Source organism: Varanus komodoensis, unplaced genomic scaffold, assembly GCF_004798865.1.
Source record: "Varanus komodoensis strain SLA01 unplaced genomic scaffold, ASM479886v1 scaffold7_1, whole genome shotgun sequence".
In the NCBI taxonomy this organism is placed as follows: domain Eukaryota; kingdom Metazoa; phylum Chordata; class Lepidosauria; order Squamata; family Varanidae; genus Varanus; species Varanus komodoensis.
In genome coordinates, this window is record NW_025336479.1 from 8,167,274 (window position 1) to 8,189,191 (window position 21,918).

Sequence of the window (21,918 nt, forward strand, 5' to 3'; positions counted from 1 at the left end):
TAGTGGTCAATTTTTGGAAGTCACCGCATGCTGTAGCAAGAGTTTGTGCAAATCAGGTTAGGAGAGGGCCTTCTCAAGGAGGTCCACTTGGTGCCTCTCTCGTAGTCTTCTAAGCACTGGTTGAAGGCCTTGTTCTTCACCTGGCTGAGATGCAAGAAGCATGAGTGTGTTCGGGGTGCTGATCATCACACCAAGCCCCACCGAAAGCAAGGTCCTGGGCCTTTAATGGTGGCCTACCAGGCAGTAATCCAAACAGATGCCATCATGCGGGGAATGAGCCTTCTGCCCCATGGCCAAACCATTAAAAGGAACCACTCCAAAGCAGTAAAAAGGACAGGCAACCTGATTCTGCTCAAACCCCTGCACTGCTGCTTCAGCTCCAGCCATTAGATCACATAGGCTACCTTGCATAAAAGGAAATGAGCCAATATCCTTCACAGAGGCGTTAAGAGTACAGTTTCGGAGTGCTGACATCTTTGGCAATACAACAGATCACCGCGTTCCTTAAAAGAAAAAGCTCCACGTACTTGCGAGGTACTTTGTCCCCGCAGATGAGTGCAGTGGGCTTATCATCAATGTAAAAAGTGAACACAAAAAGACCTGTGGCTGGCTTCACCTGTGTGACTCCTGCAAGAGTGCTCTGCTTTCAGTGCAGCAAGAGCAACAGATCTGCAGGTGAAGCCTTGCATTGCTCGACTGCCAAGGCAAGCCCAGGGGGCCTAACTAGCCCTACCTGCTGCCCCCAGAGCTGGTCCCACTACCAAAAATGTGTGTTGAGGACATCCGGGCAACTGTGTTGCAGAGCCTCTTACAAGCCTTGTGACATTCAGACATGCACTTCTCCACCTCTAATCTTCCTGCCAGGAAGAGCATCACCTGCTAAATTTCTGCAAAAAATGCACTGGAGGTGAAGCAATGGGGACAGGTAGCCATGCTGGGCCCATGGCCTTCCAAGGGCATGCAATACTCCACCACTCAGAATACATCAAGGAAGGACATACAGATTTGGCTAAACATGTTCAGTCTGTGGTTTGCAGATTGTCAGCAAACCTTTGCACCATCAAATCTGCTTACGGGTGGAATCTGTTTTTTGTTTCCCAGAATTTAATTCTATCAGTGCTAATGCATACCTTCTTATGCCATCTTCTGTTAAAAGTGTTTCAAAAAGTCCACATGTCCATGGAATCCACATGATTAAAAAAAAACACAACAGTCTGCTGCAGAACCTGCAGGTTGGATTCATAGAAATTCAAGCCCTTTTCTATTTGTTGCAGATTCCTCTCACATACCTAATACCAACAGTGTCAAGTTGGGAGGAGGAGGAGGAGGGAGAGAAGAGGTATATTTTAGCCTCCAACAATGTCATTTAAAAAATGCTATCTAGTCTCGATCAAGCGCTTGTAATTCCGCAGGGGCTTTGGCTTCCCTCCACCACTTTCAGTGGTGCTGCTTCAACAGAGAATGTGGCTGATAATCTTTTGATGTTCAAGTGGGATTCAATCCCAAATTCCTGAAATAAGTGTACAGGAAGAATGTCTCACAGGACAACATAAACGATGAGTACAACTACTGAGCTTCTAAGTGCCACGTGTCAATCAACTAACGGAGGAGTGATCCTAACTGGCAAGAATGTACTCAGCCCGAACAAGCATGTTCCAGACATGAAGGGTACCTTCCACCAACAACGGCGCCTGTGCAAGGCAGAGAAGGAACACGGACAGCTGCGGACTGATGTATTCCCCACCCAAAAGCCGGGAGACCTGCATCAGAGCAGCCTCTTCCAACCCGGTACCTTCCAGGTGAGTGAGACTACCACTTCCACCATCCCCGGACACCACAGTCAATAGGTGTGGTGTGGAGATGATGGAGGTTGCAGTCCGATTCATCTGGAAGATGGGAGGTGGGGAAGGCAGTCTTCATTCCTTCCTCCCTGCCTTTCCCCCCACAGGATTGACTTTTCTGATAAACTCTTCGAGAAAGTAAGAACATCAAGGAAGCATTGCAATGTCCGACACACCGGCATGTCGCATGACACTCATCCCAAGCCCTCATCCTTCCACTCTTTCTTCCATGATAACCCAGATTTCTTCAGGATATCACTTGTTATGGGTTGTGCACTTCGCAAGGAATATGCTTCAGTGCCTGCTAAACCTGTGGGACCACTTAGGTTCTCCAGTGAGAGAGAAAGGGCTTGGGTGTGTTGGGGGTGAGGAACAGCCCTGCAGCAAGAGCCTGTTCAGCCTGCAGTCACTCTCCTGCTCTCCTCACCCTGCTGAATTACCCGGTGAACTGGAGAGAAAATGCAACCCAGCTTTTTGTCCTTTGAAAAAATAAGTCTACTGTGTCTTCAAGGCTTCCCTGTTGTCTCTGTTGTCCTATTGCCAAAAGGGAGGATTACCTGAAATGCATGCCTGCTCAGAAGTACGTCACTGTCTTCCGTTGCCTTACTCAGATGTAAGCCACACTGACTTCAGTGGGGTTTACTTGTGGGAGAGTCAGCATAGGAAGGGGCTGCATTTGCTTGCTCTGGGGATGGAGGTGGAGGAGGGAAATGGCTTCTCCTGATGGGAGCTTGGGGGGGGGGGCAGCAGGCAGCATCCTAGCCTTCCCCTCCCCTCCTCCAAGGACTGCTCGCGAGGAGGCAGAGAGCTGTCTCCCCGCTGCTCTTCTTAAAGGTTCTGCTCCCTGGGCGCAGCTTTTTAAAAACAGGCATTTCCCTGCACGCATCTCCTTTGCAACTCCTCCTGCTTCTTCCAAAGTTGCGTTTGTACATGACACAGGACCACATTTTCATCACAGTGGAAACAACACTGCATTCATCAGCATGTGCCCCAACTGTGATAAATGTGAGTTGCACAAATAGGATGAGTGCTCTTCCTAACAGACAGCAGGTGCTCTAGTGTAAATCGACCTAATGACCTCTTAAACTGGTAGCTGGGGGTGGGGGGGAGCCTTGTGGGATTTGCTTTGTGTTTTTTGTTTTTGCTTTTGCAAAAAATAAAAAAAAAATAAAATAAAAACCCAGATCCACCAACCTGAATCAAGTGCAGGATAGTAGCTTGTGGACAGGGCCAAATGCAAAACTGTAAGTCAGAAGGCAGATCTGGTTACCGAACCGCAGTTCCCTGGTATGAGCCAAACACTGGAATGAAGCGAACACACAAGGATGGCTCTAAATCCGAGTTACTGCAGAGCAGGGCTTTTCAGTTCCCAGCAACAACAGGAGTGGGAAGCTTTTTTGTTCAACTCTTGTAACTCAGAAACTATGCTGACCTACAGCAGACCTAGCACTCTATCAGCACATCCTAATCTGCCTTTTGCCCACCCTTGTAGTATGTCATCGACATTACAACAGCACTGAGACTGAAATCTACCATCTGGATACGGTTTAAGGGCTGGCTCTGACTTACAAAGCCGTAACATAACAAAATAATGCATAATTAAAATCTGCTTCTCACACAGTTCAGACTTGGCTTCTTCCCTTCTACAGGAAGTCTCACCTAAACCCAAGAAGACTTACTCCCAGTTAAACCATGGGCAGGGTACAGCCTTAGTTGGACCAAAACTTCAAGAACCTATCCAGCAATGCTTTGTTTATGAAGCTCAATGTGCTCCTCCCATTTCAAATGCAGAAGATGCGCCGGCTTTTCAAATTCCATCTCGGGGACCCAGAACCTGGGCTGTGGGACCTGTTTCCTGTTGAGAGCCACATTCTCCCACATGTAAACCTATCACAGCCACCAATCAGCAGCAGCAGGCAAGGCCAAAGCCCAGGGGCTTTTTCTCTCCCCCCCCCCCCCCCCCCGCTACTTCTCTCATCCAGAGAAAAGCAAAATGGCTCTTTCCAGAGATCTGAACTATGGGACCTTTTAAATTTGGCAGGGCAGTGCAGGTTGCCCTCCTCCAGCCTAACCCCCTTTTACCTTAGAAAACCGTTTTAGAAGGCTATACACCTGTTGCAGAGGTCCTCAGCAAATTGCTGGAATATCTGCATGCCTCAAGCCATCCCATAAAAGAGATCCAGGAGACAGAAGAGGAAGTGCTTCATGCAGCGTATAGTAAGAATGGAGTTCAGTTCTACCAGATGTCTCAGTGGCCATCAATAGGGATGGTTTCAAGAGGGACAGGGCAAATTTACGGAGAGGAAGGCTGTTAAGAGCTACTAGTCCTGATAGCTAAGTGCCACCTTCAGTAGCAGAGGCATTCTGGCCAAGTGCACCAGTTGCTGGGGAACATGGATGGGAGGGTACTGCTGCACTCGGGCCCAGCTCCTGGGTTTCCTATAGACAGCTGGCTAGCTGCTGTGTGAACACAATGCTGGATGAAATAAACCTTTCCTCTGTTCCAGCAGAGTTCTTCTGAAGTACGTACATGCACCTGTCTCCCTCCCACATTTAATATCCTGGCATGTTCACACAGTGCTCCAACTCACAAGGCCATGCTTAAAGTAGCCCTGTGCGTTTGCTATCTGGGAACATGGCAAGCGTCAGACTTTTACAAGATCACTCTGTTTTGTTTTTCCTAAATGTGTTTTTACCCCAGGACAGGAATCAAAAGAAATAGCCTGGTGAAAGCAGGAGGGAGAGCCTTTTTGGACAATGCAATTGTAAAGTGAACTGAGAGTATAAATAATTCTCCTCCATATCCATGAAGCTGTTTTGGTATTGTTAAGGAAAACTCCCAAAGATAATAGCTGTGAAGCACACAGAGAGGAATGGAACTTCCTTGCATTCTGTAGGGCAGGACACAGAGCCTCAAGCCAGCCTTCAACCCAGGAATTTGGCCACCCTGGAGTTCCAGTCTGGCCTTCTGGGATTTCTGGGATTTGCTCGGAGGCTGCTCTCCTTCCACTGGCCCACCTTTCCCCTCCAGCCACTGAAAATACAGTGAATTTGCAGCAGTTGTCTTCCCCTTTCTGAAATGCCTGCCCGAAGGCTCAGTCATGGCTGTAAGTGCTTCACAGAAAACCTGCTGGTATTTTTGGCTGCTTTTGCCTTCAGTCCCTCCCGCCACTGGAATGCGGCACGCCAAGAACTTTCCCACATGGAATCTGGCCCATGGGCTGAAAGGGCTTCTGCAGGGCCGCTGCAGGGCTCTCACCTTCACAAGGACATTTAAAAAGAGAGTGTCACCTTTCAGGGAAGCAAAGCCGGGGCTGATTACAATCCGAGGTGCACAGAGCCCCCCCCCCCGCACCCCGTGAGCCCATCCCACTAGGAGGACTCTCCCGAATCAGCCTGCAGTGGGAGCAGCACCTTTACCTAATTGTCAGGCAGAGCTGAGGTTAGCATGCAGGAAGCTGCTTCTGCCCCGAGTGAGACCTCTGGCCCATCGAGCTTCCTATCTTGCTCCACGTGGGCTCTGTGGGGTCTCAGCGAGTGCGCCCCCCCCCACTGGCCCTATGCAGAGACACCAAGAGCGGAACCCAAGGCTCTCCGCATGCAAAGTATGTGCCCTACCAAGAAGCAGCTGAATTTGGAGTAAAGCCGGCACTCGGGGGGGGGGGGGGGGAGAGACGCAATTAATTTGAGACATGAAGTTACAAAGCGCTTTGGAGAGAGCCCAGCCCTGCACAGGCCGCCTCTGATTTAAGTCCCGTCATGTTCAGTGGGGCTTAGCTCCTGTACGTATGCCCACAATTACAGCGGATTAGTAAGACCTTTTAGGAAAGGACCCCTCTAGACTGCTGCTGACAGCCATTTCTTGACATAGGACTTTTCTACTGGTACAGGAAACCCGCTGGGAGTTGGCAGCAGAAAGGCAACTCCTGGATTTCACATGCCAGGCAAAACCACCTTTCCTGAATGAAATAATTAGTCTATGAATGAAAAATGCCACTTCTGGCATCTATTTATCTGTGGCAGTCAGCAGAAAAAGTCACAGAGACTATAGCACTGGGTTACAGCAGGAGACCTTAATGCATTCACCCAGGCTCATGTCAATTTTGTGGTCAGCTGGCACAATCGCGGCTGCTTCCCAGTAATGCTTCTTCAGAGAAATCAGCTGAAGCTATTTGCAATTTACAGTAGCTTCTTGGAAAGGAGTATCATTTATTATTTTAGCAGTGTACCCAAATGTATTCAAATACCAATCAATTGTCCCTAGAAAGGTTGCCAGCTCTGCATTAGGAGTTTGCCTCGGTGTTGACATCATCAGTTCTTTATTGGCATACTTGGTGTGGGCCAGTGAAAGGTGGAGGCACGCCACAGAAAATGTGCTGCGATCCTGCCCACCTTCTCTAGCATCAGCCCTGGACCGAGGATGCTGAAAGATGTCCAGCCATCCCTGAAGGCCCTCACCATCTGGTGGTTTGCGCTTCTCCTGGCCAACATGAAGCAGTGACTCTCAGCAGGAGAGAGGTCACACCCAGTGGGCAAGATACTGAGGTGTGCAAATAATGAATGCATGGCCAATCTTGGCATACCGGAAACACCTGGGTTTGCTGCAGAATGAGGCCAACTCGCCCAAGGTGAGCAAGAGCGGGGACGGTACACTATGCCTTGACACTCTTGCTCTTAGTGTGCAGAAAGGGTTGGATTCTGGTCATTTATGGAAGGACACCAAGAGAAAATTCTTTGTGTTTTCACATCACTTTGAGAATCAGGCATGTAACAGTCATGCTGAATCAGGCCAAAGGCTGAACTAGTGCAGCATTTGGTCCACAGAGTGGCTGACCAGATACCTATGGAAAGCACACAAGCAGGACATAAGTGCTCAAGCGCCCTCTTGCTTGTGCTTCCCAGCAATCCGTATGGGGGGCTACCGTGCTTATGCTGCTGGAGAGAAAATACAGTGCTCATGACTCGTGGCCACTGAGAGCCGTCTCCTCCATGAATTGGTCTCATCCTCTTTTAAAGCTGTTCAAGTTGGCAGCCTTCGTTGCAGCTTTTAGTAGCAAATTCTATAGCTGATTAAGTGCTATATTAACCCCATGACTTTTACTGAGAATCTAAAGAATCACAGCTTTCATCTGCTCCTAAAGTAAGAGAAATGAGACAGCTAAAGAAGCTGAAGGACTGAAGATTACGCACACACATGTACTAAGGCGCAAACCTCGTTGAACTCAACAGGAGTTATTTCAAAGTGGCTATTCGCTTTTTTAAGACATGCATGCCTCTTTCCTGCCATATCAGAAAGCCAGATTTAAATAGGGAGAGGCAAATACACCGGGAACACCGTACACCCTGTTGCAACCTGCAAGAAACCCATGAAAGTGATTTACCTTCAAAAGCCTGAGTGAGCAGAGCAAATTGGTCCCCTAATGCACCTTGTGTCAGGCAGATCTGCCCTAGGAGGGAGTTCCACAGCTGGGGTACAGCAGAGCCACCGAAGCTGCTGCCGCCACCGCCGCTTCAGGAGACAGCCAGGCAATACTGCAACTGAGGGCACCTGGAAGACTTGCCTTCGGGTCCTGCACAGTTCCAGCCACAGCTGCTGCTGTTCCCTCATAAGAACAGAGAGGGAGCGGTCAGGCTGGCCGGAAGGAGGAAGGCTGGCAGGCTGACCGATGAGGAGTGGACACTGTTTGCACCCAAGCTGACTCCCCGGGCAGGACAAGGAGGCTGCTGGGGGCCACATTGTGTGGGCCTCCATTATGAGATGTGGCAGAAGAAAAGGCATGGCTCATGGCACAGAGAAACCGGGGCCGGGTGTGTTGTGGCTTAGCTGCTTCAATCCACGCCTGGCCATAAAGAATTCCCCTAACCAAAATAAAAGCTGAGTCTTTAATGGAGCCCATCCTGTAGGAGCAGAAATGTACTTTTTTACCAGACCTTGGTGAAATCTGGAGCTGCCTCCAGTGTAAATTTCCGCAGCTAAGAGCAATAATTCCTGCATCTTTCCCAGCTGTGCAAACAGACCGGCCAATTTGCAGGACACAATTAAAAGGAACACGTCTTAGCTGAAACACCAGCACAGCCAAATTCTGCCCTGCATGAGTGGCTCTGAAATGGCTGGCCTACCCCGCTTATCTCGCTGTATCAAAACTAATGCCGCCAAACGCTGATTAAGGGCATAGCTACAGCCTATGAATGTGCTACATTGTAATGCCAAAGCATCCAGGCACGTCTATTCAGAGCTGGTACCACTACGGGCCAGCAGAGGGCCCCAGAGAGCACCGCCCACGCAGGCCCATTTTGCTGCGCTCCTTCTCCCGAAGAAGAGATGCGTGCCTTGCGACTTTTAGGGTGGTTAAAATCAGCCTCGCAGCACTCTCCTACCCACGACATGGGGAGCTTTCAGCCCAAAATATCTCAGGGCTCCACCAAGAAATAGGTTGTACTGATTGACTTTTGCCAGGTCATTCCTAGTTCTTTAATAAACCTCCTCCTAGGTCTTTTTAAACTTCGATGGAATAAGAATAAAACATGGAACAAGAGTAGTTCTCCTCAAAATTCATCCACTGCAGCTAAGAAAATGCTCCCAACTTAATTTCCTCCAGGAGCGTTTGGCCACAACTCCCATCATCCCCAGTGAGTATGGCCAGTGGGTGCTGTAATCCTAAACAGCTGAAGGGAACCAGATTGGGCAGGCATCACATGGTTGCAAGCTGATTTACTGCAGGACTAGGTGATCGCATGTGCTCCAAAACATCTGGAGGACAATTCCCATAACCCCCGGACGTTGCCGATAGGAGTCCAACACATCTGGAGGACACCAGGACGGAGAAAGCAAATGAATTACCATCCTCTAAGTGCTGTTAGGAGTACTACTTATCTCATTCCTCAGGAGCCGGTCTAAACCCACAGCTAAAATCCCAATCCCTCTCAAGCACGCATTCGTAGGTGACTGCAGTGGCATGAGAGATCCCCCTGATTTCGACACATGGCTTTCTTCAAAGTAAAAGGGCAGGATATGATTCTCAGATCCTGTTGTAAATTCCTGCAGCCTCCATGCCACCGTCTGGTATTCCAGATGTACTCCTAGGTGACCAGCCACAAACAGATGGCCTATCCCTGCATGGCCACAAGTTCACCTCTTCTGAAGTACTAAGCCTGCCCCCTTTGATGCTTGAAAATGAGTCTTCTGCACTTGCTGTTTATGGGCCCATTCCAGACTCCACGATTCAAGCGTTGTGGCCCTCAGGACAAACACCAATGGAAGCTTTGCTCTCAGTATCAGCTGCTTGGGAAGGTCATCCCTGAGTCACATGGAGATTTCTTTCCTTTTCATTCTTACTGAGTTAAGATCAACGGTAATAATTATTACCTTGAGATGCCATAATAACCTGACCAAAAAACCACATTCCTTTTCAAAAATGTCATCTTTGATCCTGAAGGCACCTTTGATCACACATTAAATCCCAAAATTCCATAAGAACTATTCAGTATATTGCAGCAAATTCCATGCATTAAAGTGACCTGATAATTAGCTCAAGACAGATGTAAATAGCGACAGATGTAAATAGCGGCTGGCTTTCCTGCGGTCAGTGGGAGAGGGCACCGCCATTTCATCCCAGTATGCTTGGCACAACTTAGAATCTTTTACACTGAGAAAAAACTAACTTCTGGGTCAAACTACACATGCCTCCGCTGTATGCATGTTTCCCCGAAGGGCTGTTTCTGTTTCTTTACAAAAACCCAAAGCAGCCCTAGAAAGCAGCAATTTACATGGGACTTTTGCTAGTGGCAGGGGAGGAGCAAACAACACGCATGTCTTGCCCTGCAAAGCCAGAGCCGCATCTTAATCACAAAGCCAAATCCTCCCTCTGAGCTGCTTTTCTGCCCCTGGGGAAGCAGTTATACTACTGGTCCCTTTTCCCCACTTGTCCAGCAGGAGAAACAAAGCTGGGAATAAGAAAAGCAGCATGCAAGGAAAGCACTAACCTGTGCAAAGCACAGCAACTGGACTTCTGCACATGAGTGGGTAACCCACCCACAAGTGAGAGAGAATATTTATGACCGAACCTCACCTCTGCTGTGATCTTCAACCAATCTGCCCATCTGCCGCCTATGGCAGACGGGCATTTCCACCACGGCCTTCACCACCTCCTCTTCTTCTCCCAGCCCCATGAAGACTCCAGGCACACCTGAACACAAGTCCGTGACGTTGCACCTTTACAGTGCAATCCGGTGCGCGAACCCTCAGAAGCAGGTCCTGCTGTGCCCAATGCAACCTGCTTCCTGGTAGGTGGGTTTGGGAGAGCCGCCCCAGCTGGCCATGCTCAAAAGGGCTGGGATGAACCCTGCCAAAATATGCCCCTCCAAGCTCTTGACCGGCCCTCCACAAGTGTCCATAGCCTTCCCTTGTGATCAGCCCAGTCCTCCAAAGTGAGCAAAGTCTACGGGCACGTGTGGAGGGCCAGCCACACAAAGAGCAACCTCTCTTTTTGCTGGTGCAGGAGAGGGATGCTGTTTGCACAGCAGTCACAGGGGCTGCTTTCCTGGGAGGACCCACGTGCCTGAGTGCCCCACGGCCAGGCTCGTTCAGCACCAGGAGTGCTGGTTGGCGCAGCTGCTGCGCACATGCCAGAGGGGCACAGCTCATGCCGCACGGCTTCCACGCATCTGAACGAATGCAGAGAGTTCACTGGAACCACGACAGAAGCCACAATGCCGTGGTTGGACAACCAGCAGTATCATGGTGCAGTCTGGAAACCACAGAACAGACCGTTGCTTCTTGTTATGGTTTCCACAAACCAAATATACCATGCCGGAATACCACAACCGGGTTCAAACAACAGAGCAGACCATCCTGTGCTTGCCACCGTGGCTTGCTGTGTTGTGAGAACCTGCCCAGTGAGCTGGAGCGAGGAACTGGGAAGATGAAGCTACACCTGCCGCCACACACAACCTGCCTGGCACCTTCTAAACTAACCTGCTATGCTCAGGTGTGCTGGAAGCCCTGGGCCATTGCCTGTGTTGAGGAAAGATTTGTCGGCCAGTCTGGGCAGCTTTGCTCCAGGAAAGGGAAGGGGACACCATCATGGCCTTTGCCTCAGGCGGCAAAATGTCTTGGGGTGGACTTTTCATGGAACATCTGTAACAACTAAGGGTCGTCACAGTCACATGAACCTAGCGCCAGTGATCTGGATGTGGCGCTTGGCCGTGTTTCCTTGAGGACGTCCTCAGAGAAGCAGCAAACCTCTAGAGCTCCATGGTCAACAGCTGCTCTTAAAGCCCAAGGTGTTGTACAATGACAGATCGGGAATGCCTTCTCATGGCTATAAACATTAGAAGTACTCTTGGAATTCTGAATTTTTTCTCCAGACCATTGCAGACACTTGCTTAAAGCAGTTGCCAAGTTATACAACAATTTGGGTGGAGCATATGGTTGATCACTGAACTACCTGGAGTCAGTGCGTATTTGCAAAGAGCAACTTTCAAAGCGCAAAAACCCAAAAGAGGGTTTAGTCTGGGTCATTGCTCTGACCTTGTTTTTCTCTCTCTCTCATTAAACTCTGCTTTTGGCTACAAGCCTGAAACACCTAAACTTAGGGAACTAACTCTGGAGAATGGCGGGTGAGGTACTTTGACTCAACACTGCACAGCCCAAAGTAAATAAGAGCAGCCTTGCTGAACCAAAAGAAATGACAATCAACAGCGGCCCACTGTTACAAAACTTGTAAAGAGACAACTATCCCCCATTTGCTCCAAGCACACAGTAAATCAGAAAGACACCTATGAACTTGGACATATAACCAAACTGGCTAAAACTGCAGTGGAATCAGGTGATCTCATGGCTATTTCAGAAGCAAATAACCCTAACCCTAAATTAAAATAAATATCAAAATAAACCAAGTGGCATGACAAGTGCAATGTGTCCGAGATGAATGGCATACCAAGGCAACGGAAAGGGAAGGAAACTGTGCAGGGAGGGGAAGGGGACAGAGGCCCCCCTTCTCTCAGCAGGTCCACCCGCTCCAAGGACTGCCGCTAACCGCTGTCGGGCACCCTGTCCTCATGGCTATCACTGCCACGCAGGTGGCAAACTAGGAGGAGCGAGAGCACAACCGGAGTACTCTGGGCAGGGGACCCCGTGGGGATGTGGGCCCCTGCAGCTGCCCGAGAATGTCTAGCCTTGGGGACAGTGGCCAGCTAAACCCCAGTCAGCGGTACCAAGTACCCTGGTGGGAGGAGCAGGCAGCGAGGCTCTCCCCTCCTGTGCTATATGAAGATTTTTCAAGAGGAAGGAAAGGGGGCACTATTTCCCTTTCCCCACTCCAGAACTACATCCATCCTGCCTCTTGCGCTCTCATGCTCTGTCTCTCGGTCTCACACACACAAAGAGAGTGCTCTTAAATGCTCAGGTTCAGGGATGCCAGCTAGCCCTGAAGCCATGTTTTTGCACACTACCTTGCACTGAAGAAAAGAAAGAGTCGTTTCCCCTTTGCTTCCCCACCTCAATCTCAAAGCGCCTATTCCTCAAAAAGGACTGAATAGCCTAAGCCCCAAAGAGTCCTACAGGGTTTCTGCTCCAGGCTGACTCTAGCCCCGAATTTGTGTAATTCAGGAAGCAATACTAGCGGTCATTGCAGCATCCTATAGCAATGGATGCCTTATGTTTTACTTTGGGTTTTTTTAAAATGGTAGTGGCAACCCCTTTTTCAGAAGTGCATAAACAGCCTTAAGTTTTCATTTCATATGTAATATATGGATAAGTACTGGAAATGTATTAGTTTATGCAGTTAAGAGAATGATCCTCATAGCATTCTCATGTTATAGATGCTACTTCCATCAGTGAGTTAAAATAATTTTTTTGTACTTAAAGATATTCTAAGACAACTGAGTAAAATTCACCTAAGTTCTCTGAATTTTCTAATTCCTGAGTTGTCAAAAGGAGACACTTTTAGCCATATTCAAATACTGTCTCGAACCAAAATGAAGTGTGTGAACAACATGCATAGCATAATATTAAACAAAAGTTTAATTCAAGTGTTACTAAAATTATTTGAGACATTCCATGATGAAACAAAAAGTTACTGTTGCAACTCACATTCCAGATCACTTTCCTTAACAGGGGGGACCCAGTGGTAACACTGCTATTTCTGTAGCACAATCCAGTGCATGTTTACTCCAGTGTCAGCCACACTGTGTATAATATGACTTACTCCCAGGGGAGTGTGCACAGGACTGCAGTTTTAGTAAGCCAAACATATAACATATTATACTTCTCAATCTTCTAAGTACAGAACAACATTGCAAGTGACCTAGGATAACGTTCCTGCCAAGACCTCCAACCTCCACTAGGGATGGGAGGGAAATCTGCTTGGTTCACATTTTAATGTGCCCTTACCCAGTTTCAGATATATATGCAAATATGCCAAAGTTATTTGTCCTCTGAAATTGCACTTCTGCAAATTTTGCAGTGGGATTCTCCAATGAAAAGGTTCTTTCAAAAATGTGTGTATTAGAGGAAAGTACAGAAAGATGCATTTTGAATATTATTTTGATTAATATATGCATTACATTAGGAAACATACTTGCACAAATATGTATGTTAGGCAAAATTGCATATATTTTAAGTATTGTGTACAGAAAAATGCTTATGAATTTTCATATGCATTTTATTATCCTTAGTTCTTAACATTCCAAATGGACCATAACTGGAAGAATGAGAAAACACAGTTGACAAATTTTCCCAGCACTCTACTCTGCATCTTCTGCACTGGAAGATAGAAGGAGCAGAAAGAAGGAAGATCACCAGATATTTGGGACTTCAACCGCCAGAAGCACCTGCCAGAATGGCCAACGGTCAGGAGTGCTGGAGCCGAAGTCCAGAACACGGGGAGGTCTGTGCCCAGCGTAACTCAAACGGTCTTGCCTATGTAGGTATTACTGAGTTGCTCTTCTTTTGCTTCCAGTTTCAAAACACAGACACCAAGCCTACAGTGCCCCAAAGGTTGTAACAGGAATTAAGATGATATCAAAGTATTTGATGGATAAGTAGATAAAGAGGAAAGATGCAGGCATGCAAGATGATGCCTCAAGCAGCCATCTCTAGATAAGCCATTCACGTCACAATACTTTCTTCTGCCAGCAGGCCAGGTACCAGCTGCTCCCCTACTCTTAAACGGAGGACAGTCCACCAATTCTTTTTCTAAAATGCCGGTAAAGCCCGCGAGCTAAGACATGAAGTTAGGCCCATGGAACACAGCACAGAACAGGCTGTTAGGTTCACTGAAAGATTTGGCAAGAAGCTGAGAACTGTGGAGGATCCATGGAGCCTTCCGCAGGGTTTTGCAGGGAGTGAGGCACCCCAACTGCACTTGCAATCAACTAGCAGGGTCACAACAGTTTCTACACAGTATCGTGGTAGCAGAAAGGATGGTAAAAAGCACTGCTCTGAGAGCGGAAAGAGGAGGACACGGTGGGATGGTTGCAACTGGAATTCTTACTCACCGTTTGTGGAAGATGTTAAGCATTGAAATGAACTCTGAGAGCCTAGGAAGGTGCAGTTCTGCCAAAGGTCTGCATTATGCCCATTCCCAACGAGCCATTGCTGAAAGAAAAGGAAGGAAAAATGACAAGGGAATGCCAAGAGGGGGATAAAGCCAAACTGAAACAAAATGCTAAAGGAAGCCTGGTGCTAAAGGTTTGTTTCTCCCCTAGTGCATTTATATACAGTCATTCCCTGAGATCCTTGAGGGCATACTTATAGACAGGTTTAGACAGAAAAAAGGCTTGCTACTCCCAGCATGCCCCAGCCAGCATAGCTGCTCAGGCACCCTGGGAGCTGTAGGCAGTTTTTCTGTCTAAATGTGCAAAGGATTATGCCCTCAAGGACTGAAATGAATCAAATAAAAGCTAAGAAGCACTTGATTTCTAAACATCTCAGAGCATAAATTAGAGCAGTCCTCCAAAAAGGAGAGCATCCTCAGGCACACATCCCTGTTTAAATTAACTGTGCAAAGGAAGATGCCTGCTTTGTTCATTCATTCCTTTGATTCCACTGCAAAAGCAAAAGTTAGAGGGAAAATGAACCACCTCTTTTTTAAAACCTTTGACAGGGAAAGGACAATCCGATCCTCCTGTGTCAGTGGCAGGGCTGTGAGAGACTGCACAAGTAGTTTTAGAAGTTCTTGAACAGAAGAGAAACAAAGCATGGCTGGAGTAAACTAGTCATTCCCTTCTGGGTCACCGCCATGTCTTTGCCTAAGAAAACAGAATACCTATTTCTAAAATAAAGCAACTCAAGGCAGCTTGGGCAATTCTCCCCACTGCTGGCCATACGGTGGGCGACTGTGGTTACATAGCTGAGGGGAGAACATTAATTACTCTGCACATTCTCAAATGTTCCCTCCTCTAGCATTCCAAACCAGTTCTGGACAGAAACTTAGCAAATTTAGCACAACTTTAGCTCAACCTTTGGCTCAAGTTTACCAAAGCTTCGGTGCCTCAAAGTTCAGCTTCATTATGCTAACTATGCAGAATGAAAAAGAAGATATCTAAGAAGGTTTTATACACTCCAAAATGTCCACCTATTTTGAAAATCCTTTCTCTGACACAGAACCTTCTTTGCGCAATATGTAGTGATGCACAGTAGTATCAGCAGATCAATTTGGGAACTTCGTCTGGGCTAGAATTTCTTGGGAAGAGATTCCATTAATGCGCTGATCAATCCCATGAGGTTGCTCTGGGCTAATAAAAGAACCTGCCCAACTCTAATCAGGTTTACAGACATTCCACTAAGATCAATGAGATGGATTCCTCAAGAAGTGTGTACACAACTGTGGCCCTGTGATTCCTTCATCGGAAGTCCAAAGGATTCACCACCGATTCCAAAGGAATTACTAATTTTGATAATTAATTCTAGGTTCCTTTCTTCACAGCTGCTTCACGGAAGGAGCTTAAAACATCAGCAACAACAGGGTATAGCAGTTGTACTTACGCTGACAATTGTAGAAACGAAGAGAAGGACAAGCACGGAAACATGGAGCACAATGATTCCCAACAACAAAAGGAGCATTTTGGCAAAAGCTTGGATAGATCTGGAAGAAAGGAAGGAAGCACAAATCTTTAAGTAAAGGGAGGAAAGTAGGGACCAGCCATTGGGACAATGCCTTAGAAATGAACAGCAGAGGGTGCCTCTGAGACAGAGAACACACACCACAAGGCTCGTTTAAGGAGCCTAATTACATTCACAAAATTTACCTCCACTTTATGAACAGGAGAAAGCTAAAGATGTGTGTGGGACGGGGAAGTCTTCAGCTTAACTGGGACATGTAAAGGATGAAGGCACTCATCACTCTTTTAAGAAAGTGAAAGAAATTAAATCTGGTGTCTGAAGAATTCCAGTCTACTTGGCAGGCTTGAAAAGTAAAAAGAGATGTTTCAGATAAGCCAGACCCAAGGAGATTGGGTTTTTTCACACCAACACAAACATGTAGAGAGAGTGGAAGAGGCTGCAATAAAATGATGCAAAATTCCCCGCTTACTGCTTCCTAGAATATTACACCTTGAATTATTTCCCTTCCCGGCACTCATTCCCCTTTTTTCCAGATTTGGAAAGTTTATTATGACTCTTGGCACATAGAAAAAATTCAAACGCCATCACATTCCTCAAAGTTTCCATTTAGCGCGGGGGGGGGGCCTTCTATGAAACAGCAGACGAAAATCAAATTATCTATTTTCTGAAGTTGTTCTTGAGAAATAGCTTTGAAAGCAAGGTCTAAAATAAAGTAGGAAAACAGACAGCTGCTTGGAGCAGACCTCCACTGGCTCAGGGGGGGTTAGGCCATGGGGGAATGAAAACCGTTACACCACAAAGCCTCCATTCTCCTTTCAATAATCAACATTTGGAGTCCATTAAACCACTAACTCCACACGCTCACCCTGCCCAGCTATCCCGGCTGCTGCTAAACAGGAGAACAAAACTGTCTGGACAAATACAGAGGGGGACAGAACTCTCTTTCACTCACAAAATTCACTGGGTGAGGGGCAGGTTTCTAGGTTGGCAGCAACAGGAGTGGGGTGGGCGCAAACAGAGAGAGGAGTCGCGCGGATTCAGAACCTCCAGACGAGCAGAAGTTGGCAGCAGGGAAATCACGAAAGGGGCTTTGTAGCCAGGTGGGTCAGATCGAGGAAGGCAGACGCCTTCTATTTAAAAGCAAACTCACTCGCAAACAAAAAAGGCATGCGCATTGTCTCCCCACCACCACCCCTTATACAGACTTCAGAATCTGCCAAGCGTCTGTTATGAGGAGTGGAATTCCAGAGCGGGGGAAAGGAGAGGAGGGGGAAAGATCTACGTGCTAAAATGTTTCAACCCGTTTCTAATTATATCAGTCCCCGCGCAGCCTAGCATAGCTGACTTTCCTCCGTGCAGCGAAGCCTGCGAAGCCCCCAGTGCTGGAACCGAGCGATTCCTGCCTACAAGATCGGGGTAGCAACTGGACTGGCGGCGCCCCCTCCCCGCACGGATTTCCCTAGGTTTGTGGCGAGCCGGTGGAAGAGGAGTGAAGGCGAGGCTGTCGTTGCCTTGTCATCTAGGATAAGAGAACCACAGGGCGGACTTCTAAGAGATGCCTGGAGGGCGCTTCAGTGAAAATGCCCCGCCACCCAAGATTGTACGGGGGACAGATAAGGGATACTTACGGCTCTGCAAAAGTCCCGATCCCTCTCGGGCAGGCTCTGTCTGCCACCGGTTGCTCACCCTCAAATAGGAAGGGGTCCGATGGAAGGCTGCCGCCCGCGTGCGTCGCTGTCCACAGACCGAGTGAGCCCGGTAGGGGGCGGGAATTAAAAAGTTTCGCCTTGGAGCAAGAACAACGCCCCAATCGCGGCTGAGCGCCAAGCAGGCGGGTCTTGCGCGCCGGCGCAGACGGGCGGGCAAGTGGGCGGGCGGCCCGGCCTCGCTATAAATACTTTCCCGGGGTGGGGAGGGGGCGGCGGAGGGGTGGTTGTCGGTGCCGCCAGAAACGCGGCCGAGGAGGGGCGCTTCGCCTCCCAGGTCCAAGAGCCACGTGGAATAAAAGGCTCGCCGTGGAGCTGGTGGGCCGGCAAGGCAAGCTGCTTCTCTGCAGAGGGAAGGCGGGCGAATGCTCCGCAAGAAGCCCCGGTCTCAGCTTAGCCTGGTCCTCGGGGGGCTGGGCGGCGCCGTGCAAATCTCTCGGCGCCTTCCGTGGGCCCTGCGGGGACCGCTTCCCGGGTGCCGCCCGGACAGACGGGGCTGCGGTGGAGCGCTCTGGGGCTCCCGCCGCTGTTTCGGAGAAAGAGGAGACGCGCGGCTGGACGCATCCCGGCGCCGAGGATCAGTCCCATTCACGCCCTGGCCGGGCGGCGGGGTCCGTCCCTCCCTCCCTCCAGGAAGCCATTGAGACCTCAAGCCTACCTTTGCCCTCCAGCCGCACCGACGTCGTAATTTCAAAACCGCTCCTTCCCCTCTCTGGGTTTGTGCAACTTAGTCCCGCCACCGCTTATGCATGTCATGTTCCGGGCGGTCTGTTTCTCCCGCGCGCGCTCCCTCGTGCCTCCCAAAAAAGCCTCTCTTCTAAATCTGAGCCAATACACGCCGCTTTCCTCCACTGGAATTGGCCTCCCCCCCCCCCCCCTCTCCACGCTGCCCATTTCTTTAGATAGCGGAATCCGGCCACAAGAGAATCCCGCGCTTGTTGAATCATTGGCATTGCCGGGGTTGTCCGACATCTCTCACCGCGGAGGGGCGCGCACCCTCCCGCAGCAGGGCGACCTGAGCATCAGCTCTAAGGTGTGACGCGGACACTGCCTTTCACGAAGTTGTGTGATCTTCGCGAAGCTCCCGCGCGCCGAGCTTTTAAGATGGAACACTGCAAAATCCCATTAAATTGTTTTAATGGTCATTAAAACAAAAAACAGAATCACCATCCCAAGGTGGACTTACCCAGGCCAAAGAGTGCGCTTTCCGTACAGCGGTATTCCCTAGAAAGCGAGTGCCAGGTGGAGTAAAGTCCAGGTGGATCCCGAGCAGAAGCAGAGCGATCCAAGCTCCTCCTGCGTGTGGGGTGAGCCCCGGCTGATTCCAAACCCTTTACTGCGACCGCAGGTCTGGTGCTTGCCCAGTTTATCCAGCCCCCGTTCCAACGCGCTGATATGTCATGGTGGCCTGAGAGAGAACACTCTTACTATTTAAAGGGCCAGCGCCTCTATCTTTATCTCCCAACGGGGAACAGATTGAGCACGCAGGGCCTATTTAGGGTGAGCGAGGGAGTGGCTGACCTGGCATCCTGGCGCTGAAAGCCTTTATGAGAAGCCCCCGCAGGCAGCCCGAGCGAACGTCTGACAGCCATCACTCAAAGATCAAAGCAGAGGGCAGAAAGGGAGCCGAAGTGTACTCTGGAGTTTGACGTTACAGGTAATGGAACTTCTGCTTTATCAGGTAAAGCCCAGAACTTGTGGAGCTTCACTTTCACTTGCCAAGATCTGTTGAGCTCACCTGGTTGAAAAAGTGGGAGCTACCATCTTTAGTGACCTTGCCACAAGTGGATTGCCCCTGCCCCATCTCGCAGAGGTCCCCTTAAGTCATGTTGAAATCAGCCCTAGAGTTTCCACTGGGCATACAGATGTGCATTCATTCTGCTTTGTCCTTCCCACGTGGTACATTTTGGGGTAGGCCCTGGAGAAACACTTGTGGCAAAACAGGAGGAAAGGGCAAGGGTTTTTATTGCTCCCTCCCACTCATTTGCCTCACGGACCCTGTCGGCTGCAAACTCGCTGTCAAAGCAAAGCTCACATCTGTGCCTGTGGCGTTCAAGGTGGAAATAGTTGATTCAGTATTGGGTGGTGCCAGCATAGTGAAAAATGTGGGGCACACTTCCTCATGGAGAATCAGTAGTTTTAAAAACATGCCCCAAGATCATAGCAGGCTTCTATGCCCACCAGCCTGCAGAAAAAACAAAACAAAACGCCATCACTACCAAACCAAGCACCAAAAGAAAACAAACAATTCATGGTACAAATCCATAGGCTACAGATCCGTGTGCGTTCACTTCAAGTATTCCATAAGGCATTCCAACCATGGGCACTCGCTCCCTAGCAGGAAGCACTCGGGCACTCCTAGTTTCTGATGATGTGTAGATAAAGTGTAGTTTGTCTCACAGATTGAGTAGGCACTTTGTTCCTTGTACACAATGCCCACTGTCTTGGAGCGTGTATTGTACAGAGTAATTGCCTTCCAAGTAAGAGACCAGAGTGGCTGCTTAAAAGCCAAGGGAAGAGGTTACGCTGGCAGAAGGGAGCAAGGGTTGCATTCGTGCCAAGTTATTTTGCATGCATGCCAGACTGAGATGCACATGGCCAGGGCTGTCCCTACCATTAGGCAGAATGAAGCAATCTCTGCAGGCGGCTGGTTTTGGGAGCTGTGAAAGGGAAGCAATTTGTCCCTTAATTTATGGGCATTGTAGCGGTACTAGCAGGAGGGAGAAGGAGGGATGCGTATACGGGTTTCTGCCTCCTGGGCCTAAATACTTTGGGTGCCTTGAGTAAAATGCCTTCAGGAAGGGGCTCTGGTTGCTGTTCCATCTCAGGCAGCCAAAGGCTTCTAGCTGGCCATGCACGTTGCAAATGCAAATGAGCACTGAGTGTGTCACTAGGCAGTAGTGCATTGACAGACTCACTAGTATTCAGCTTCTTGGTTGGATGTTGATGGATAGCCACGCTCATTATGCAATAAATACTTTCCCCCAGGAGCCCTTATTTACGAGTAGGTGTAGAAGCAATTGCTTGGATTGCAACTTGGCCAGCTGAGCAAAACCAAAGACTCTTCTCTGCTGTGGTACCCCGAGATCACAACATTTGGAACCAGGGTTGTATAGTGGTTAAGGGTGTGGGTCAGGAGATCTGGGTTCTTGTCCCCTCTCAGCCATAGAGCATCCTGGTGACTTTGGGTCAGTGAAAGGCTCTAAACCCAACCTAACGCACAGTTGTCATGAGGTTAACCCTGAGAAGAGGAGCAGAATTAAATAAGCCACCTTGAGTTCTTTGAAGGAAAATATAGATATAATGCAATACAAATAGAAATAATTATTTTGCATTCATTTGAAATGTTTGAATTCTTTCAGCTTCTAGGAGCACTTCATTTTCCATAGAAAATAGAATAAAAACATTTGTTTAGCTTGATTTATGCATTACTTTCCTATGGTGGATTGTGCATGATGCTGCACGTAATAAGTACTGGCACATATGAAAAGCCCGTCTGGCATGGCAGTTGGAGTGTTGAACTGGGACGTGAGAGATGCAGGTTTTAGTCCTCAGACGTAAAACTCACTTGGTGTCAGTTACTGATTCTCAGCCTAGCCTACTGTGGAGGTTTGTTGCTGGGATAATATGGAAAGGAAGAAGAGGAGAGCAGCTCAGTGTCGCTGCAGGATAGTAGGGGTTCGGGCCTCGTGGGAAGAGTTGTCTCTAGGGAAGGTGGATGACTTCTATTGCCTGGTGTTTTCCAGGTGTTTTGGGATTCATCCATTTACACATACAAGGTCATTTTATTTTCTGCAACATGCATGCTTTACTCTGCAGAATTTTGCCTTTTACTTGTATTAATCCTCGTAGAGCGTTTCCTTGTTCTGTTAAAAATGCATATAAATAAATTTGGCTGATGTAAAACAACTTTATTTCTGGAACCCATGAAGATAATCTGTAGTTGTTGGTTGGGTTGGGAACGGTGAGTCATTCATAGTTAACAAGCCATGGTTTGTTATCTTAATTGATTCGGACAACGCAATAGCCCAGATTTCAACAGCAATCCATGCTCCAGTGGCCAACCACCCTCAGCCCACATGGATTCCTCACGCATGAGTTATTGGGCTGCCTGGTGTCAGCCAATGTTTTACAAAAACAGACCTGTAGGACCCCCGGCTCAAAAGCCTCAGTTACATTGGGAAAGAGGGAAGGAAGATTAAGGATGATGCTTCCCTTGCCCACAAAGCTATAGTCCTTCCCCTGTGGATAAGACTTATGCATGTACGAACACAGTGCTGTGCCAAGTGTGCAGAACCTCTAGCCC

The 21,918-nt window shown here is 48.6% G+C and overlaps 1 protein-coding gene across 3 annotated transcripts in view; it reads right to left on the reverse strand.

The window, feature by feature from the left end:
- Positions 1 to 18,961, reverse strand: part of PMP22 (peripheral myelin protein 22) — a 34,804-nt gene extending 15,843 nt beyond the window's left edge. The window contains exons 1-3 of one of the 3 annotated variants that reach the window (XM_044453862.1): positions 18,799 to 18,961; positions 15,829 to 15,928; positions 14,340 to 14,439 (exon numbers count right to left, since the gene is read on the reverse strand). In XM_044453862.1, coding sequence (XP_044309797.1) covers positions 14,340 to 14,439; positions 15,829 to 15,906 — 178 coding nt within the window. In that variant the 5' untranslated portion in view covers positions 15,907 to 15,928; positions 18,799 to 18,961. Of the gene's footprint in view, positions 1 to 14,339; positions 14,440 to 15,828; positions 15,929 to 16,858; positions 16,880 to 17,534; positions 17,686 to 18,798 lie in introns of those variants that run through there. The other 2 variants (XM_044453864.1, XM_044453863.1) reach the window with 2 other exon arrangements.
- Positions 18,962 to 21,918: the final 2,957 nt, after the last annotated feature.